Source organism: Melozone crissalis, unplaced genomic scaffold, assembly GCF_028551555.1.
Source record: "Melozone crissalis strain CALT ecotype California unplaced genomic scaffold, PUWL_Pcris_2 ptg000042l_1, whole genome shotgun sequence".
NCBI classification, from domain to species: domain Eukaryota; kingdom Metazoa; phylum Chordata; class Aves; order Passeriformes; family Passerellidae; genus Melozone; species Melozone crissalis.
This window is the reverse complement of record NW_026535820.1, coordinates 2,853,366-2,875,705: the sequence shown is the minus strand read 5'-3', so window position 1 is coordinate 2,875,705 and position 22,340 is coordinate 2,853,366. Positions and strand designations below refer to the sequence as shown.

The window sequence follows — 22,340 nt, the reverse complement described above, 5'->3', positions numbered from 1 at the left end:
CTTTTCAAACTAAGTTCAGTTCAGTTATTGCATTCAAAACTCACTGCAGGAAACAAAGATCTTATTGGTAGGTAAACAGGTATTTTACCACCGAGTTTTAGGAGAAACAATAATTTCATATGTCAGATCATTCAGTGTGCCACACAAGGCCAATACAGAATTCCACAAATTTCATATGCAGTTTTTCCAAGCATGCCTGGAGCCTCAAATTAATTTCATTATTCAAAAATAATTTGGTTTTATACAAAAGCACAAAGGTGTTTTGTGCAATAATGCCAAGTGAGGTTAAAATGGCAATGTCTAAACATGTATTCTGACTGTGGCAGGCAAGTCTACTTGAAAAAATAAGAACAAACTAATTGGTATAAATTGGGCATTTGGTGCATAGTCAGTAGCATTAGTTAAATATACTGATAAAAAGTTTATGCCATTTATCAAAAATATTTTAAAGCTGTCTATACATTTGGAATCTTCTCAGGTTTTATTCTACAGTAAGGCATTGAATTATATATTACAGGAAAAAAATGGTCAAAGCATGAAAGTATAGCACAGTAAATACGCACGCACACAAAACATTTCCTCAAGTCAGACCTCTGCGAAATATTTTGACTCCATAAGCAACACAGAAGGACAGTTCCAAGGTTGCACTGTATCTCAGATGATAACAGTTGCCTTAGCATTATAAGAGGTAATAAAACATTGGGTGCACTATAGCTAGAACTGATTGCTCAAAAGACATATTTTAAAAATCAAGTCATGGTTCCAAACATGTAGAGATGCCTCCATTATCTATAGTGGACCTTTCCAGCCACACATTAATACTGAATGCTTCACAAATGCTAAAATAAATTCCAAGGTGACTGAAGAGAAAGCAAAGTCATTTTATGAAATATTTAGTTGGAAACATGGCAGTAGGAATGCAAAAGCATCAAGTGCTACCTATACTTCGCTGCTGCTTTGTTTCTCAACAAGTTAATATTCCTACTCAGTTTTATTTATATTCTGCAATATCTGGGTGACTTTCCACCTTCATGATTATTCTTGCTAATATAATTTTTACTGTTTCACAGACACAGGGACTGAAATAGAGTTGTCCTTTTTACCAAGCTTTTTCCAAGGACAATAATTTTCAGAGATAAGGCAGCCAGTTATCTATTAAATAGTACATGTGTCTGCACAATTTGATTTGGCATTCTGTCATCACTTTATCTATAATCACGTTCTGCCATGGTAACATTTCCAAGTGTACCCAAACATTACCCTAATTTTACAACAAACTCTTTTAACGTCTTCAGTTATCTTTGAACCATTCCACTTTATACTGTGTCCAATGAACAATCATCTCCACTGCTTCTACCACTTACTTCATACTGTAAAACTTGTAGAATAACACTGTCAAATAATTACAGTTAAATGCAGTGAAACATATCTTTCTTGTAAAAAATGTATAGATATGGAAATATATGATATTCCATAGAGTTGGGAGCCAGCTTGTTTAACTAAGAGTACCTTTCTGCTACAAAGGATTTAGGGAACTTCTCCACAGTCTAGTGCTCTGGGTTTAAATGGAGAATGAAAGACTACAAATCTTAAGGATTATGACATACACAAACACCATCTCTGCAACTTCGAAGTCACAGGGAAATGTACTAACATTTCCTTTTACCTGATCAGGTATAAGAGTTTTTTGAAAATAAAGGAAAATATTTTTTTAAAAAGTTCATATTATTTTTCATTCATTTTCTGGAGAACATCAAGTGATTATATAAAGGCATTTCTTCCACATTGTCAGAAGGTGTTAACAATTCCACAAATTTGTTCCCCTTCAACTTTACTGGAGTAAATTTTCAATGCAAACTGTTAGTGACCATTCCTTGACATGGTTCCAAGGTAACTGGAACTATTTTCATTCTTGTATCAGCACCAGGATTTTTAACATTCTGACCAAATGTTTTCCTCTTTCATACTGCACAACAACCATCTCCCATACCATGGAGAAGTTCCAAATTACATGGAAGGATGCTCCAAACACAAGGAATAACCAAGAATATCGTGGTTCACAATTCATAGTGAAATCTGGCAGGCACAGCAGCTTCCTACCTGTGAAGCAATGTTTCCTTATTCCCATCTACAGCATCAATAATGGATTCCTCCCCAGCATAGGATGACATCATTAGCTTTACAATCTCTGTCGCTCCTTGAGTGGCAGCAAAATGAAGTGCTGTGCATTTTTCATTCTACAAATGGGGAAACAAGACAAAATACAAATATTTAAACCTCGGAAACCTAACTTCCAATCTATCAAACACACTGGTCAACCAGCCCAGGATTTGTAATTCCCAAATGCCTAAATTTCTATGCAAGCAATAAAGCTTTCGTCTTTAACTGTAGTAGAATTCTAAAGAGATTGACAAAACCAAAAAAGACCAAAGAGATAGTTTTAAAGGACTACTATGAAGCTTCTTATCACTCTGTATGAAGTCCCTAAGATTTGAGATAATTATACTCTTAACAACCTTTTGTAGTTTAATTAAAAACCAGAAAGTTGCAGCACCCTTTAATATAGGAGATGAAGCAAATGAAAGATACAGAAAACCATATCTAGGCCAATACAAAGGAATAAGCAAACAAATAGGCCTATATTATACAGAAAATGCATTATTTTGAAACTTCATTTACTTGCTAAAATGGAATACTCCTTAAAAGTAATTCTTAAATCAACTTTTCTGCAGGTAAAAAATAACATTGTCCAATATGCTATAAAACTATTATAAACTAGACTTACCAAATAATTAAGCAATATACAGATGAATAGAACAATATTTGCCAAAATGGGATCTTCTTTTAGCAAGATGGGACTAACCAGCTTTGATACATATCTCATTTTTAGAGCAGGACCATTTTGATGAATGCATTGGAATGGGCTTTTCCAGAATGCCATAAGCATTCTCAAAATAGTTTTGCCCTTCGCAAAATTAGCAGCATAGATCATCTCATTCAAAAATTCTGTGTCTTCAAAGAATCAAACCAGTAAAAGAAGGCAAAACTATATTTAGTTTTGCTCTCATGAGTTGATTTCATCCTTGCAAACATTTTAATTAGCAATAGATATTTTTAAAAATGTTTATTCAGGAATGCAACTGGGGACAAACCCTTACACCAGCAGTAATACTCCATGGAAGCAGCAGTAGTATCACAAATTTGTGTTTGCTTACAAAGCAGATACTGCAAAGGCCAAGGCAGGCTGAGGATAGAGAAGAATGATCAGAAAGTGTCAGATTTAAGATTCCACTTCTGGGAAGGGATGACCCAATGTAACTTGTGTAAAGAAACATCACATTCTGCTGATTTGAACCAGACTTGCTTTCATTTGCTCTCCCTGTGCTTTGCGTTGGAAGAGAGAGTGAACAATGATTATCTGCTCATCTTTTTTCATACCACTCAGAGCTTTAGAGAGTACTAGGTTTTATCAAAAATACATTTCACTCCAGTCTGAGTTTTACCTGTTTTAGATCAATCTGAGCTCCAAATTCAATGCACATTTTAATCATTTCAAGGTCACCACTCTGAACTGCCAAATGAAGTGGACTGCACTTTCCATTATTGGTAAAATTGATGTGGGTTTTAGCAGAGTGACCCAATTCTTCACCTGAGAGATTAAAAGAAATGGATTTTTTTTAAGTGAGAATGAGATAGCAGAAGATATAAAGGCTATCAAAACAAGCATGTTAAGTGTGCATTAACATTCTCCATTCTCAAAACAAAACCCTGTCACGTCTGCCATTTAACAATGGAGAACATACACTTAGGAAAGCAGCTAATTTGCTGCTGCAATCATACAAAAGTTGTCAGCATAAACCACCCATAAGAATAACTGCAATAACATCTTGTAAGTTTAAACACAGATATAATTGCTTGTTTTCACATTTATTTGAGAACTAAAGCAGCAAATTGCTACTCACTACTTGGGAGCATTGTATTTACCTTTTTTCAGGAGAATTTCCAGACATGTTTTTGCACCCGAAAATGCCGCTGCATGGATAGGCATGCATCCCGTTTTGTTTGGTTTACATATTTTTCCTCCATTTTCAATCTGAAAAATAGGTCTCAATACAGCTTATTGACATACAGAAAAATCTGACAAATGAATATACTATTATAGATATAGTCTCCTGGGTAGCTGTCTCCTTTTTTTAATGTATAATACAAATAGATTATGAAGTTTTTATACAAGTATCTTTTGCATGCTACAGCCATACAATGCATATGCCTCATTGTGTTCTCATGACCTTCAAAATCAGTTTTTTTGCTTGAGTTGGCCAGTCAGATAGCTATAGATATAATATACTCTCTTAAAAGATTAAAGTTTCTTAGCAAGCCATGCAAAGCCAGTTGAACACTAGGTCCATGATTAACCTTCCTGCACTGAGCAAAGACCAAACCCACGAACAGAATAACTCTGCATCAAGGTAGAGAGAATCATCTCAGAAGATGATGGATAATTATACCTACCAGGAGTGTCAGTGCTTCAGGATTGTCCTTGTAACACGCTACCATTATAGGTGTGTTCCCTGCTTCACCTTCCAAGTTAACATCTGTACTGCTATGTTGAACTAAAACCTAAATGTTTAAGAAAACATTCAGTCAAATACAACAATAAAAGCCTATTCCATTATTTTTGTTGCTTACAGCCCATAGAACCCTTGCAACTTCCTCATTTGGCATGCCATAGGCCCACAGATGAGGGGGGAAATTGCAGGAGAATGCCAAAATATGCTGGTGAAAAATACAGATATGAACAGATATGAAGTACAATCCTTTCCAGTGGGCAGCCGGGTAATTGAGTTAAACTCTGCACATAGCTGCAAAGTATTTTAAAGTCTGATTTAAGAATTTATCAATAATGGGAGAAAGTATTTTCTGTAGCACATTGCAAATAAGGATTTTCAACTGAAGTTTTCAACAGAAAATTCCCTGGCAAATGGTAATATTTTGGAATCTGCTAAATTAGAAATCTGCTCAATTGAACAGTAAAATGAGGGGAGATGGGTCTTGATGAAAAGTGGGACCTTGCAGTCTTGAAATCTTGCTCCAGTCTCTATGCTAACAGCTGATACTGAACTATCAGTCCAATAAATTATCTCTATGGCTGCCTCCTGCACTTTTTGAGAAGCAAAGGATCTGGAAATTACAATGACCATATTGGCTTATTTATTCCCCTAGCTACATATTTATTTAATTGTCTTTCAGTAATTTCAGTTATTTATTTTTTCTGCACTAGAGGAACTGGTACATTTAATCACTCTCAGGCAATTTGGCAACAAAAACCAAGGGAGAATTAGTTTGCATAAACAACAGAGTGGAGAAAAAATGAGAGCACCGATTTAGACAAGAACCAAAGCGCAGAAGCTGATAAAAAGCCCATTTTAAAAATGTCTCTGATTCCAGATTTCATTGTTCTTAATTCATAATAAATACAGATTTTGTAAAAGATTTGAGGACACTGAAAGAACTCTTTTCCAAAGAACTCTTTATTTGTCTTGATTATAGATAACATGCGCTTCTTTCTTTTGCATGGATGAACTAGAAAAAGAGACAAATTTAAAGAGACAAGGAAGTGTTGCAATTTTAAGGTTGTATTCATCTAAAAAATTAACTTAAAAACGCTGCATATGAAGTGAAAAAAATCTCACTGCACTTAGACAAATGGTTAAAAAATTATGCTGCTTAAAATCTCATAGCTATTACTGTTTTACAACGTTCAACTTGGACACTTTGGTAATTTCATCACAATATATTTTTGTGATTTTTAATTGCAGATTTAGTTCTGCTACCATTCAACTGATTATTAGAATGTTGGTTCTAAAGACTGTGCTTTCTGACTAGTTTTAATCTGTTTTTTATATTAAAATACACTAGTTTCAAGAATGTTAATACTTCTAAGACACTCTATACAATTGTAAAAAAAAGAAACAGGATATTATAATTTGAAATACACATGCCTACATAAAGTTTCCATTTTAAAAAGAACCTTTAAAGAAAGTTCCTTGTGTCTGAAAAATCAAAAACCATTTTCTGTGAAACATAAGGACTACTATTATAGCACAAACTTCAGTATTTTCATAATTCAGTAAGTTACTTTTTACTGGCAGTGCTAAGAGGACATCAACATTTTTACAGTCATCATGTTAAACATCCTGCTTGCTGAAGAAAGCACATGAGGAGGTATGGCATATATCAACAAGGCCTTGGTGCTCTGCACATGGCTCTGCTGCCTGAGCTACTCATCAAGTGTGCATATCTAGGCAGACTTGAGACTTACCTTCACAATTTCATTGTGCAGGGACTGAACAGCCATATGCAGAGGAGCCATCATATTGGAGTTGAGAATGTTTGGATTGGCTCCTCTGCTGAGAAGCAAGCGAACGCTTTCGACCTGGTTTTTCTTTGTGGCCCAGTGCAGTGGGGTATTTCCAGAAGAATCCATCACATTTAATGCTAGATCAAAGGAGATTAAAAAAAAAACACATCAAAAACAACAAAGCAAAACCATCAAATGTTCTGATTGCACTGAAACAAAAAAAAAAAAGGTGTCTTCAGTGTCAGGATTAGGTCTGTGCTACTGCATTGCTTTGGGAAGGGAAAGGTAAAGATTTCATTAGATGCAGTGCATTGTGTTAAATTGATTAAATGTTGTGCTGAATATACAGTATTCATGAGAGGAATGGAAGTGGTGAAACACTATTATTTATGGGTCTGTTTCTTGCCCACTATTATACATGTTTCTCCTTCTCAAGTAATCCAAGAGTTACTTAATTTCCCTCTCTACTTGATTCTTCTTTTTCCTATTTTATTTGACTTCACAGCAATTTCTTTAGAGACAGCACAGAATAAATGAGTGCAAATAACCTAAATAAGAGGTAACAAAAGAGTGCTTGCAAATTGTAAGAAAATTAAAGACAATATCTACTCTGTTTTGCTTCAGAACACAAAGGTAAATCAATTCACACAGTTTAAAAAAGTGGTCTGTTCTAAACATACATTTTGAGCTTGAAAATGGAAGATTAACTTCTACAAATATCTTAAAAAATCAGGACAAAAATGACAGACTAAAAATAAAAAAAAAATATATATTCCAGCTGGATTAATCTAAAATTAGATTGGCCATCAACAGGTGAAAAAAACCCAGCTGTTCAGGGCCATTGTAGGTTTACTCAGTAGCACAGAGTCTATCAGTGGAGTCTGATGTAGTTCACAAGGCTGATTACACCAGTGACACATAACATGAATAAGGAGGACAGAAAGTCAAGTCCTCTGCTCAATAATTCTAGTTTTTCACATCTGAAGTCTATCTGAGTGTCAAACAAAGCAAGACATATTGATTCACTGCATTAGAGAGAAAACTGTCCTACATAACAAAAGCAACCCAAAACACACCTGAGACAGTGCAAACTGCCATAGACAGCTGGAAATAGATTTGAATCTATAAATGGAGAATACACTTACCAGTCCTATTTCAGTTGGGTAATGGAAATCTTGGTTATTGAACTTTTTTATTGTGCTAAATAAAGTAGTTCATAAAATGAGTGTTACCTTCATAGGAAGAATCATCTATGATCAGCTGCATGAGTTCTATTTGTCCTCCTTCTGCAGCGTGATGCAGCGGGGTGGCATTTAATTCATCCACTTTTGTAAGCCCAGAACGATTCTTCTTAATGAAGCTCCGGAGCCTGCAGGCACTTCCGTCTGAAATAACCTGTTTTGGGTAAAAATATTTTCATTTTCTCATTCTCCTAAAAGGCAGGAAGTTACCAATGCTGTAATGTGATTTTGTGGGCATGTTACCAATCAATAACTCCTGCCCAGTTGTCTGGGCTCATAGAGAAGTTCACAAATCCTGATCAGATGGAGCCAACAGTGAAACTCTGATTGGTTGTTGGTGTAGAGACTGCAAGATCCAGATGAGAAACAGTGCAAAATGAAGAAAACTGAAAATCATCTTGAATACACTGTTCTCTCTTCTGTAGTGAGATCAAGATCCTTCCTTTACCATGGAAAATCTCAAGCACATTCATTCCTTACCTTTTTATACTCTTTCTTGCGGTGGCCATGTAAAATGAATCCAACAGAGAGGAAAATAAATCGTCTTGGTAAATTCCTTTCTTTAGATATTTTTACAGAGATTAATACTGTGTTCTTGGCTTTCAAGTTCAGCCATTGGGGTTCTGTGATGTTCTTTGTGTCAGAGAAACCAATATATTTTTTAATTTCAGCAGCATGCTTCGAACATGAGACTATTATCTCAGCCTGAAACATCTCAGTATCTTCCCAGCAAGCCCACTGACAGCTTGATACATTCCAGGTACTCTGCTTCACAACCAAAGCCCACTACGGAAACTCTGCTGTTTATTATTTTATGATATTCTCCAAATATTTTTGATAAAGCTATTAAAATCCCATATTTCTATGTAAAGTGATAACGTGATTGCAGCAGAATGGGCAGGAATTTAACAAACAGATACTAAAAATCAAGAGAGAATAAAAAGGTAAAACAGTTCAACTACATTGGGTGGGAAAAAAAAGAAAAAAATGCTTATCTAAAGAAATGCAAACCTTCAAATGGTGCGTAAGTAAGCAAAGAATGAAAAGAGGGAATTCCCTATAATCACTTCACATCTGAAAAAGAAAACTTTGCTCTCCAGGATGCCCTGAGTGTCAAAGACTCAACAATTTTTGCCAGCCATAAGCAAATGCACATTACAGGGCAAGCTCATTCATGTGCTTGAGCACGTGTTTAACTTCATTCAGCTTAATGGTCCCACTGACCTCAGTGAGGTTACTCATGTCAATAATGTTACAAATGTGTTTAAACATTTATAAGACTGAGGCCAAATATGGGGCTGGTATCAGCCTCAATACTGCAACCAGAAAAAGATAATTGAAACATGTGATAAAATTGTGGAAAAGATATTTAAGATGAATCCATTGTCACAAAAATAACAGCTCAATTACACACGCAGTATCTATACATTTTAAACCCACCAAAAAGCTGTCTAAGAAAACCTTATTAGAGAGCCTGGTATTTTCTATTTCTTCTAGCATTCTGCCTTTATTATTTTTATTGATCAAGACCACATTTTTCTGCTTTTAACACTAGATTTATTTCTCAGTGTTAGACAAAATGTGGCATGATAATAATTTCTATTGCTCAAAGTAAGATTTATCAGCCAATCCTGCAGAGTTTCACTAACAAAATAAGGAAGAAAGAAGTCAATTTGGTGTTCTCAGTAAAGCAAGCTAATTTAAACAGCAGCAACTCCTTTGCCCTGTGCCTGAACAGCTCTGTAGTGGCAGATCACCCACCAGAGTGACCAGCTGTATTATGCTGAAGAGGTGCTGCTCAGGTCTACAGCTAGCACACAGAAAACATATGTGAATGGAAATGACCTCTGGAGGTATTTTAATCGATTAACAAACTTTGTCAAATTTGTTTAGGCTGCTGTTAAAAATCTACAAAGTTGTCCAAGTCTTCCATCCTGTAAGCAAACTCTTCCTTTGCTTAATTATTCTTATGCTTAAAAAGGCTCCACTAAAGTTTGGTCTAGGTCTCCCTAGCAGCAACGCAAATACATGACTTCTCATCCTAATCTCTGTTAGAAATGGGAAGATATTCTGCCTTTCTGGCTGCAATATCCCTCGTGTAGGATGCATTGATAGTTCCCTTTCCCTTTGTAACAGTTCCAGTGCTTCTAAACTCTTTCGCATCATTTCTGCTAAGATGATCTACTCATTTCCATCGTGACCTCGGCTTCCCTCTAAGAGGGGGTCTCTTTCTGTGCCCAGGGGAAATGTGAGCTCTGCCTCAGCAGCCCGCCACCCACATCCTCCTTCCCCTGCTCCCTACGCTGCCGCTCAGCCTGCACCGCACCACATCAGCGTCCTGTGCCCTCACACCCCACGGCCAGGGCAGCTCCCAGCCTGTCTCCCATCCCGCACCGATCCTCCCTCCCGGTCCCATGAGGAGGGACAGGGTCCCATGGAGGAATGGATCCCTGGGACATCATCCCTGCTCCAGGGACCCTCCGCCCCCTCGCCCACCTCACCCTCCACCTCCATCCCTCTCTCCCAGCACGCACCTTGAAGACATCCTGCGAGGCGACGGAGGCGGCATCGGCCTCGCACACGACGCCCTGGTAGGCGCTGGAGTTGGCCGCCTTGTCCCGGGAGCGGCAGAGCCGCAGCAGAGAGCGCTTCATGCCGCCCGCCCGCCCGGGCCGCTCCGCCGACCTGAGGGCGACACAGCGAGTGACGGCGGGACCCGGCCCGCGGGGAGGCGGGGAAAGCGGGAGAGCAGGGAGAGCAGGGAAAGCGGGAGAGCGGGGAAAGCGGGGAGAGCAGGGGGAGCAGGGGGAGCAGGGAGAGCAGGGAGAGCAGGCGGGGGCGATCCCGGCGGGGCGGGCATCCCGCAGCTCCGGGCGGGCCTGCGGGAGCGGAGCGCCCGTGTCCCACGGGAGGCATCGCCCCAAGTGATGCTGCCTGCCCTGCACCGCCCTCCCGCCCCGAAAAAAGCGGGTCGGGTTTGCTAGTACTAGCTGCTCTGAGTAACCATAACATTTTCTCGCAGAATTTGTTTGACCGGACAGTTCGGGGAGGCTTAGTAAAGCTGTAGGAAGAGTAGAGAAAGGAGCGTGAGGTGTTTTAAAGGGTTAATCCTAAAGAGCCCGTAACTGAGTCACTCTTTACGGAAATACGTGTAACTCGTATTACTTTATTGCTTTACTGAACGTGAGATGAGTAGCTCTGCTAAAGATCAGGTAGTGGGTTGGGAACAGCAGTAGGAGGCACAGGAGGTGATTTTTTGCCTGTGTTTTCATGGCTTATGGCAAGCGGCAGTTTAAGGACTGCCAAAACCAAGTGTCACACCCCATATAGCCTATTTAATAGTTGTCAAAAAGCAATTCTCCATTATTTCGCTCATTTCCTTTTAAAATCCTTTTTATACTGTCTGTGCCACAACATTCTGTGGCACTAAGTGCCATAATTTCATTACATATTTGTGAAAAAATTGTTTTCTTTTACCACTGGCTTCACTTTGTGGTCCCTAGTGCTTTTATTTTGAAAAATGGAGCATTCTTCCCCCTTTTTTTCATCCCCGTTAGTGCTCATTATTTCACAAAGTCATTGATGCACTTTGATGCACTTTGCTCATTGATGGGGCCTTGCACATGTGGTTTTCCCTCTTACAGATGCCACTGTTTATCTCTGAATAGCCACATCCTGCTACTCTGAATCTTTTCCATGTTCTTTTAGAAATGGAATGGGAAGATTTACATGGTTAAGGTATATTCAGGCAATAGTGTTCCTTTTTTTTTTTAAATTTTTTTTTCTTCATTCCTCTCATAAATGCTCACAAATATATTTGGGGTTTTTTTATGCCACTGAGCTAAGTTTCCTTAGAAATTTTTTCCACCACAGTCCCTTTTCTAGCTGGTGATAGTATCAATAAATAGCATTCAGGTATGCAGCTAGTTAGGGTTATGTTTCTTGTGGGTACTTACCTAGAATTTATCAACGTTGAATCTCATCTGACATTTCATCACAAATCTTTTGGGATCTGCCACAATCATCTGTATTTTTGGTCATTCTGAGAATTCAGTAGTGCCTTCCAAGTCACCAGAATGTTTTTTGCACCTTAATATCATCACTGACTTTAAGGGGTCCCAAGGAACCTCCTTGCTTTACAAGGTTGTATTCCTACTCCATGTTTTTGAGTGCTTAATCAAATTCAGAAAAGCATTCTTGCCTGTCCTATGGCAGTTTAGTTTCATTAAAAGACTACAAGAGGGGTCCTTTTTGAAAAAACTTTCCAAATCCGCTTATCTCTGCCATCATTTGTACCTTGGTTTGCTTGCTGATTCCTTCAGAGAGTTTCACTGGCGTGCATAACACCAGACTTCTCTATACAAATGCTGTTTGTTATTTTGATCCTGGTTTTTTTGAGCCTGTAACTCCAGAATTGTTTGTTGTAAGTTGCTGAAATTACAAATCCTTAACTAAGTAGCCTTAAAACCATGAACTTAGAACTTAAACCATGAAATCTTAGAACTTAAATAGTTCTAAGATTAATTGGGGGGTTTAAGTGCTTGTGGTATAAACCCTCAATCCTGTCAATTATCAGGCAACATTTAAAAATGAAACAAAAACATTCTTCCCCTCATAAGCTGCTGTAGCCACAGGTATTGCAAACAGCAGTGCATTAAGGTATGTTTTTGCTGCTACATCATCATTAATTAGGACCAAAAGGAACAGGGATATTTATACTATAGCAAGAAAGCTATACTCAGGAAAACTTGCACTTAGTGCCTGCAGAGATTCTAATTATGTGACCTGGGATTAAGAACTGGAGGAGATCTCTGTATTTCCCATCGCTTTCATGGTGCCTTGATTGGAAGCACCCCAGTTGGTGAGCATGTTCACCTTCCTGGGGTGAGATCCCTTTGAATTCCCTCTCTGCCCTTGACTTTTCTGTTGCTCACAGTCCTCTTTATGAGACATTAAACTCAACATCTGGGTATTGTATAAAGAAAATAAATGCAGTTTTATGTAGGAATCATTATCTGGAAATAGAAGTGTCACTGAAATATCAATAAAAATTAGTAAAAATATCATCCATTTCTTCGTAAAATCCTCTCAATTGAAGCGCAAGAAATACTGTGAAACAATAGAATTGATGAACCTCAACCAACCATAGCTTTACTAATTTGCTTGAATCTGATAATACTGCTCCTTTCTTTTAAAATTACTGCTACATTTTAGTCTTCTAGTAAGTGTTCAGAAGCATGTTCAGAGTATGAAAAATAGTACAAAGGTTTTCCATTCCCAGTAGGATTCAAATGGAATTTTAAGTGGTCTGACCACAGCTTTTATTTCTGCAAAATGATTTGGCATAAGGAACTACTTCACAGAAGCAGTTGAAGAGCAACCCTTCCTACAGCTGTTTTTCCCTAGAGTGGATTAAAATACATTTATACCCTTTAATTTCAAACATGATCTTGCTAATGGAGGGAGTGGATCCATTAGTACTAGCAAAATTCACTAAGGGTAATCATACCACAGCATTTCATTAAAAATATGATTGTTTAATAATTAAATTGTATATACTGTAAATATGCACCATTAGAATACTGGAGCCTGAGTTACGCAGTACTGCCATTTTGTTAATTTTCCAGACCCAGGAACCATAAATTCAAGCAAGTGGCAGTAATGAAAAGAATGCCCTGTATGTTTTTTTTGCTTTGGAATTGATTTATTTGGCACCAGTATGATATACATTATGATGTGTAAAATGATCGTTAGGATTTAGTGAATCAGCTTAGTTCAGTAAGCCAAGTGAAGTCATGATGCTACTTTAGATATTAATTACAGCCATTCAGAAATGAATCTGTTACTGCCTTGACAAGCAAGAATGCGTTGTCTCCTACAAATTTTCAGAAACATACTTGTACCAAGGGAAAAAAAATGCTACTGTCGTTGTCAAACAAGTCAGATCAACTTGACTAACACTTTACACTTATGTCTTGTGGATTTTTCATTGCATTCTTTGTTAGTGAGATTTTGCTGTAGTAAGGAATATGCTGCTATGCTCAGCAGAGGGATTTAAGTTATTGACAGGCTTGTTACATGCCTAATTGTAAAAAAAAATTTAAAATAAAAATGAGGGTATAGAAAACAATAGTTCACTTTATTACACTGCAGAGCCTTTTTTTTCTCTAATGATAAAACATTATATGAAATAATATCACACAGATTTTGAGTCCCACTCTGACTATTTTGGACAAGAAGAAATTTAAGTAGAGGCCTGCAGAGTAAATCTGATTACAAAATAAAATGATTTGAAAGAAAATATAAATTGATTTTATGGTTAGCATCTATTTAACAAGCAGGTGTCATTCCACGCGAACATTCTTGGTAAGGATACTTCCTAAGATATCCAGCGCAGCCCAGCAATTAATTGAAGAAACTATTGGCTTCAAATTAGCTCCTAGAAAAAAAACTTTATGCTGGATCTAGAAGTTTAGGGGTATGGTAGCAAAAGTGAATGTAAGCCCTTGTCCTTGGGCGGGTTGGATGCTTCAGAGTGGAATGTGTACAGGTGAGGGGTGACTTAAGTACCCATTTCAGACAGAAATCCTCCTGGGAGCTGATCCATCTTTTGCAAACTACCTTTTAAACAAGTGAAGGGCCTCTTACATAGCAGGCATCATATTTGTCCCTCAAATTAAAGAGATTAAAACACTCTCTCTACTTCATAATAAATACAATCATGGTCACCAAATGGCAGCTTGCTTTCTGAGCAGTGCTCTCTCCTCCTCCTATTGGAGCTGTGCCCATGTACAGCCAGAGACTGGGTCAAAGTGCTGATGTTTGACTCTCCACCACCCTGGAAATCTCATCTGGTTCCTGCCTTCAGCACTGGTTTTGTGGCTTCACATTCAGTTACCACTGACCAGACCCAGACACCATCTGTGAAGTTGGGGAACTCCATCCTGGGCTTTCCTTAACCATGAAATTTAGGAAAAACTGAATTATCAGGCTTCAGAAACTTTCTGATCCCTCAGTCCAATGAAACTAAGGCATTGAATATATGCTTTACACTGCTTATTTTGAATGAACTTATTTTGGTTTTGAAGATTGTGGAGATGTACCTTCAGTTTTACCATATCTGGAAAAAAGGGGAGAATCTTGATAAAATATCTAGAACTGAATATTACTTTGTGTTGGAAGGGACCTTTAAAGGCATCTAATCCAACCCATCTTCAACTACATCAGACTGAAGATACTGGTGCCTCAGGATATTTATACATATGAGAGTTAGACAAGAGTTTGTTTGGGGCAAGACAGTCCTAGATTTCAGAAACCCAAATCTCACCGGCAGTTTAATTCAAGCACTTTTTTGATGACCAGTAATACATTCAGAAACACTTTCTTTGCGCTGCTTGGTCTTTCCTCAGCAGCTGTGTGATTTACATGACCAAGGCATCACTATTATGCATCCACAGAACTTTCCTCCTGTATATTTGCTGCCTGTCAGGGGACGCAGCATCGTCATTGCAATAGCGCTTTTCATTCATTAGTTTGTCTTTTAGGAATCCTTTTCTCCTATGGACATCCTATCCAGCCAAATCTGTCCTCTACAAAGAATCTTGATCACACAACTTCTACTCTGTCTCTCTGTCTCTGAAAAGAGCCTTACGTTACTTTTGTCATTCCTAAGATATAGTTTTTGGTGGTTACTGATTTTGAGCTGTTATTGATAAATGTCTTTAAAGGTGGGAGTTCTTAAAAATGACTGTATGAAGGAAAACCTGCCACAATGTCCTAGTAATTCATAGCCTCTCTATTGGGATGTTCTTGTCTTTACCATATGCAGTAACAGAAGGACAAAATAAGTAGGAATAATTTATTATCACAAGTATATAAACTGCAATATTTATAATTCTGTCAAATGTTTCCATGCATATTTTCTAATGAAAATATGCAGTAAATTTTAAGCTCGCTATCTTGGAATTCCCTTATTTTGTAATATATTTCCTCAGAGTGAAGTGTACATTTCACTGCTGAACCACAGAGCTCAAACCTTTTCATGTTATAAGCTATAAGTTGTTGGGAACTAGTTTTGGATAATGTCATTTGGATATTTCCCCTGCCACCAGTTTGCAAATATAGAAAATGAAGAATGAAAATCTCAAACATGGGAAAGTAAAACATTAGTAAAGCAACAGCACATATGATCTCCAGTATCTTCATCTTGGCATTTCAAACTCATTTTTATGACAATTTCTTTATCCTTCCTATTATCTATCTTTTCTGTTCTTCTCCCTTGGCTTCTCTCTTTATATTTCAAGACTGCTTGACTGTCTTCTCTTCCCCTGACATTATTTTCTTTCTGTCCATATTATCCATCAAAAGTCTGTCTTCCTCTTAACTTCTGCTGACTCTAATTTCTCCTTTTTTAAACAAAGAGGATTCACTTAACTCTAACTTTCTTAGGGACACACATTTTCTGAAAGCACTTCCATGGTTTCTGATATCTGAAGAGAGATATGGATTCTGACTTTCCAGTGGTTAACCTGACCCTCTTGTTAAAGTAATAATAACTGGGAATAATGAACTGACTCTATTTTGCAGGAATTGGCAACACTAGAAATCTTCAGTAAATGCTTTCTATGGATCATCACAGACTGCACCATGTTCTTAAAAATAGAATGCAATTTCTATTTTTGTTGTGAGGTTATACCTCAGGTCTTCACTTCTTTGAAATATCAACAATGTGTTTTGCAAGTATCACTTCTATTTCTTCTCTATGAATTACCCATACAATTGCACTGAAATCAGGAGGAAAACTTTTGATGTATTAAACTATATTTCTATCAGGTTAGAAAAAAAACTAATCAAAAATTAACTTTATTAAAAGGTAAGTTATATGGTGCACATGAGCTGGATATATATACATATATATATTAATATTATATCATAAAAGAAAAAAATATCTTGACAATGGTTACATCTATAATGAAGCAAAAAGGATGCTCACATACCTGGATCTAAAAAAAAATTGAAATTTTAAAATACATAGTCTTGTTTTAAACTAGTCCGTTTAAACAACTATAATTCAGGAAAGAAGAAATTGGCAAAAACAATGAAACTGAACAGTACTGGGTATTTTAGCTCTTCTTTAAGACTTGTTGACTATTGACTTGATTTCTACAAGCCCTGGCCATTCCTGTCCTAACTGAAGGATGGTACCTAAGTCAAAATCAGTCAGACATTGCATCTCACTGCCTAGGATGAGGTTATGTAGGCTTATTAGATGGAGTAGGTATGGGTATTTGTTTGAAATATATTTTCTATTTCATATTTAGTAGTTATGAAACTATGACCAGAGTCTCATCAGTAATAGTCTATTTTATTCTATTTAAAGCATATTTAATTAAATATTTCCTTTTTTACAAGCGTCAATTGGAAATATAGTTAATATCTACCACTAAGGTAGGTACAATACTTAGAATGTTTTTTTTTAATATGGATATCTTGGGGAAAATAAATGGTGGCCAAAAAGAAAAAAATACAGATTGTGAAAAACTTTTGCCAATAAAAATAAATGTAAATTCCATACTGAACATGAAAGGATGTAATATTATTTGTATATTACTTGCCTTTTCCTACTTTTAAAAGATAGATTTTATGAAAATCAACTAAAATACGTATACACATTTTTCCAATTAGCTGAAATAATGCCAAATTTACATTTCAACATGAATCCAAAAACTTCTATGTTGTATTTTTAACCAAAAAAAATCTCCCTAAAAGCAAAAGAAAAATAGGCCCAACAAAAATTTGAGTGACAGAATTTGAGCGAAAACCATATTACGCTTACCATTCAAGAAGTTTGCAGATGATTTCTCTCTGAAGCAACACATATATAAAGAACACAAAGATTTGACAGTTTGAATCCTTATCTGATGTTTATATCAGTAAGTTCTTGTGGCAGGTGAAGCCACCAGTTGTGTCATGTGGTGGCTCACTTTGTGTAAGGAGATGCTTATTTAAAAGAGGCAGGTATGCATTGCTCAGGGTGGGAGGAGCATCGGTGCTCATCAAGGCATCCTTGAAGCTCTCTATTTTTAATACCTCTAATCCAACCCCATTTCAGTTCTGGCTGCAAATGTACCTTCCATACAAGAAGGTTTTTTCTAATGCAATATCTTAGAGTAGTTTCAGTTTGTCAGGTAGTCACTGGAGGGTGCTTGTTTACCTATTTGCAGTGAACTAATTGCCTTTAATGGAAAATCTAAACATCACTGAAGAGGAAAACTGCCTACTTATGAAATTCACTTTACTAATAAATGTTTCAAAAATTAGAATTACAATATAAAAAGTAGTGGACGGTGATCAATTCCTAATGCAATATGGAACAGTGTAAGAGTTGCATATGCTTTCTCTTTGAAATATAAATCTTACTTTGTCTTCTGCACTTTATTTTCAAAGTACCACAATATTGCTCAGTTCATTTGAACTAATTCTCCGAGGACTCCTTGGCCCCATCTGCATTAGACTGAAAGCAAGATTACACAGTTTCCTGAAGCTGAAATAGTTATAGTGGTCAGCATTTTGATAAAGAACAAAGTTTTCTTGTACTAGCACCTATCAATTACATTGTCTTATCACATAAACTAGAATACATAATTGTGCAGTCAGGGGAAAGCAGCTCATATACTTCAAGCAGTATCACAAATATAAGTTCTGTGTGATTTCATACTCTCTCAGAATCCATAAGCCTTGCTGATTCTCAAGCAAAGGATTGAGTTGTGGTTCAGAGAGTAACATTTTCAAGTTTTCTACCATTTTGATAATATGGTAGCCAGACAGTAATACAATCTTCAGAATAAAATACTTATTCAAAATTTAAATAAAAATTTATTTAAATTTATTTTTAGATAAAGAAATTTAGACAAGTCTTCTAAATTGACATTGGCTAAGGATGACTGGGGCTCTTCATTCTGCAGCTCATCTTTGTCCAGCCTGCTGAAACCCAACAAGCATTGCCACTCAGTCATGCTAGTACTGGCTTTGACCAGATTGCTTAGTGACTTGGGGAGACAGATGGAGCTTCCTAACTTCTGAACAGTCAAGCAACGTGGACATTTCTCCCTACAAAAGCTGTCTAGCATCAATATGTAATTCTATTTATCTGTCTCTTTGGAGATGAATTCTCTATCTCGGTAAATACAAAGTAGATATGAACACAAAAATAGTCCAAGTGCTAGTTGAAGTTTTACAGCACCACATGATTATCTTTAAAAACGTGGAACCAAGAAAGAATGGTCTTGACAGACTTTGTGAACTTACCAGTGCACTTTGAATTGTTTTCCAATGCTGCTGTACAGGTTTTAATTCTTGAGGCACGGTATTTATTGTGTTCATGCGCTGCTGTTACAGAAGATAACTAAATAATACAGTGCACTGGTTTATTAATGGGGACATGGTTGGAATTTTGTGGATATTGAACAGTGGTTGTCAGCTAGAAAACCTATTTTTCTCAAAATTAAAAAGCCAAGTCACCATGACATTTTCTTTGAGGAAACTTCAAAATGAACAATTTTTTAAAAAGAGATTTTCACTAAATTCAGTCACCTGACAGCCCAGGTGTTCTCACCATATCATTCACCAGGTGAACAGTGTCTACTTTGAAACCTGTTAAGTTCCTTGCCTCTATTTTTTCCCTAATACCTTAATGCTTTCATAGTTAGGGATGTTTCTGTAACTCCCAAATTAAATTTATTCCTGATCTAGGGATGATAATTTCCTCTTGATCAACACTGTGTTCTGTTTTAAGCTATCATTCCCTCACTGTGGTATCTCTCTCTATGCTCTGATTTACTTGGATGAGGACAATACAGCCCTTTACAGCCACGATTTTGTCAGACTCAGCAAACCAAACCATTCATTTTATTTTCAAAAATTCCAATAGCCTCTCAAGACCTGCTTGTTCTTACAGTTTCCAAATTGGCAATTTGTAGGGTTTGCCTTCTGTGAATATTAAAATAGGTAGCTGTGTAAGTGACAGCACATTCAAGAATTCTGAGTGTACATTAGGACAATTTCTGAACATTTAATGGGACTAATGAACTTGTTGCACCCTTTCTGTTGTCCTGAGATTGTAGTCATGCTTTTCACTTCTTAGACATAGACTAAGAGTGTTTCAAAGGTGTCTCCCTTGTCTCTCTCTCTTTCTGATGGCCAAACTGATGGTCAGCTGTTCTCATATACCTCTGGGGGTAGGGATTTATAAATCATGTGTGGGGGCTGAGAACTACTGGGACCCATGCTTTAAGGTTATTTAGGCCCCTAATTCATAGATACCACTCTTAAGGAAAAAGCAAGGAAGAGACAGTATAACATGATGAAGGAAAACCTCCAGGATACAACTGTGTCAGCTAGAGGAGTACCCAGGCTGCATACATGTGGAAATAAACATTTCATCTTTTATATACTTTGTCATATGAATATCAAAAGCATTCTTTCAAATTTAAAAGCCAGTAAGTGCTAGATTAAAGGTAAGCCCTGCTCAAATGAATGGGTATTAGGTGCTTAAATATTTTTTAACCACTTTTAAGAATTCAGTTTTTAAAAGTGACACAAAAGGATTAGGAGAAGTACCTGTGAAAAGTTTGTTTTCTTGTCACTGAAGTGACACAAGTTAAGGGAGAGGTTGGGATGGAACCAGCAGTGTCATGTGTCAGCTGGTGATAATGTATACAGAGAGAAGCTGAAAAGCAAAGTACACTGCATTAGAGAAAACAATAAAATATTATTACAGCACCAAAAGTAGCTTAGCAGTGGCAAAGTCAGAGGAAAAATTTTACAAATGCCATCTAGTACGTACAGAGCTGAGATTCATAGATTCACTGTATAAACATTAAAAAAAGTGAATAAAATGATAAAGGGAGTTATGAGGTTGTCTTTATATGGTGGTGCTCTGAGGAAGGGAGAGCTAAGAAGAGTTAAGAAAGCATTAAAAGTATTCAAGTGTTTTCTTTCTTGAAGGCAAGTTGTGCTTTAATGAAATTAATTATAAACTGAAGATGAGGAAACCTATGCACAAGGCATGCTCAGTGACAAATCACACTAGGTACTCAGCACTGTAAAAGGTGAAACAATTTGGAAGGTTCACAATTAGAAGGTTTTAATCAGAAATGTTGTCTAAATACATCCAGTTGAACTCTAGCTAATTTGCTCATTTATTTTACAATTTTTTCCTCTCTTAACGATTTCATTTTGGCTCTCTGGAGTGGAGATACTGCGCTAGATTTCAAAGCAAGAAGCAAGATAATTATTGCTAAAATTATGTAGAGTGTATATTAAGATAAAACACGTATGAAGTTCAAGCTTATTGTTAGAACTGTGCTGTCTTCTCAATGAATATGTGACTTTCATGAAAAAACTGATTTTTTAAATATAGGATTTAATTATCACTTAATTTCATTAAAATATAATAGTTAATATCACATTGCAAACAGGGTGTTACACACTTGCTTCTTGGATACAAATTTTTTTTACTTGGGGAAAATTCTAATAACAGCAAATGCAGGTGACTTCAATGGGATGACAGTGTGAAATATTTTATCCAGTGTATTTAAGGCATTAGCATGTATTTTAAAGAATTCTAACATTTGGACAGAACTCCTTCAATACAGATCATTGTGAATCACCCCATCTATTATTGCCAAACTGGAAAATATCTTTAAAAAAATTCTAAATCCTTCATTTCTTCTTGAATGGGATTTCTGGCATTCATTAGAAATCAAAACTGTTCCAGTAATACAATGGCTGTTCCAGGGTTTGTGTTCTGATTCAGCACCAAGAACATTAGCATGCTCTACAACTGCCCTGGGAAAGCAGGATGGCATCGAGCCACTCCTTTCCTAGCACAGGATTCTCAAGTTCTCAGATTCTCAAATACAGGGTAAATAAAACTGTCCATTGTGTTTTTGCAGTTTCACCAACCTGTAAAACCAGAAAAGGATACCTTCAATGGAAATGGAAACTGTATTTTTTATTTCAAAACTAAAGAGATTAAAGCAACTAGTACTCATTCTTCAATTATGTAGATATTAGTACTTCACAAATATTTGTGTTTTTATCTAAAAGTCTACATTCAGTGCTAAAAAAGTCTGACCTGTTATGAATTTCTTTTCCCCTTATGTCTAATCAACTTGTATGATTTCCCTGAGCATATTATATTGACCCTCAGAGAGATTCTGTATTTTTATTCAGGAATTAAAAGTAGCAATCAGCATAGTTTATTTGTCTTCTTTCCAAATTTGCTCAGTTTCATGTAAGAAACATATATGTCAAAATATATGTTTGCATTAATTTGTATGAAATATGATGTGAAAGCAGACTTTCAGAAAAGCTTCAGTTATTCTTTGTCTCAGGACCAAGAAGGAGATTAATTAACTGTTTCAAATATTATTAACCATTATATTTGCTGTTGTCAAAACCTGTAGATTTTATGGGAGTATTTATAAAGTTAAAAACCTGTATTAACATTGTTATTATTTAGTAATCATGCGTTAAAACTGCAACAGTCACTCTTTAGTTGCTGGAAAATAGGAGATCTTATTATAGTGCATTCTAGCAGTAATTTTAACTGAAATGACACTGGATTTTTAGGTAATTAAATAACTGTAAAATCTCTCATTTTGTCAGAAACTCCTTGGAATGACATGTAAATGACAGATAATTAGTAGAGTGTTAAGTTCCTGTCTTTCATAAGT

The 22,340-nt window shown here is 36.5% G+C and overlaps 1 protein-coding gene across 1 annotated transcript in view; it reads right to left on the bottom strand.

Moving 5' to 3' along the window:
• The window catches only part of TRPA1 (transient receptor potential cation channel subfamily A member 1), a 31,063-nt gene extending 20,601 nt beyond the window's left edge, over nt 1-10,462 (bottom strand). The window contains exons 1-8 of the mRNA XM_054285177.1: nt 10,363-10,462; nt 10,137-10,294; nt 7,594-7,756; nt 6,323-6,498; nt 4,513-4,620; nt 3,985-4,093; nt 3,504-3,649; nt 2,101-2,237 (exon numbers count right to left, since the gene is read on the bottom strand). Of these exons, the coding sequence (XP_054141152.1) occupies nt 2,101-2,237; nt 3,504-3,649; nt 3,985-4,093; nt 4,513-4,620; nt 6,323-6,498; nt 7,594-7,756; nt 10,137-10,294; nt 10,363-10,462 (1,097 nt within the window). The remainder of the gene's footprint in view (nt 1-2,100; nt 2,238-3,503; nt 3,650-3,984; nt 4,094-4,512; nt 4,621-6,322; nt 6,499-7,593; nt 7,757-10,136; nt 10,295-10,362) is intronic.
• Nucleotides 10,463-22,340: the final 11,878 nt, after the last annotated feature.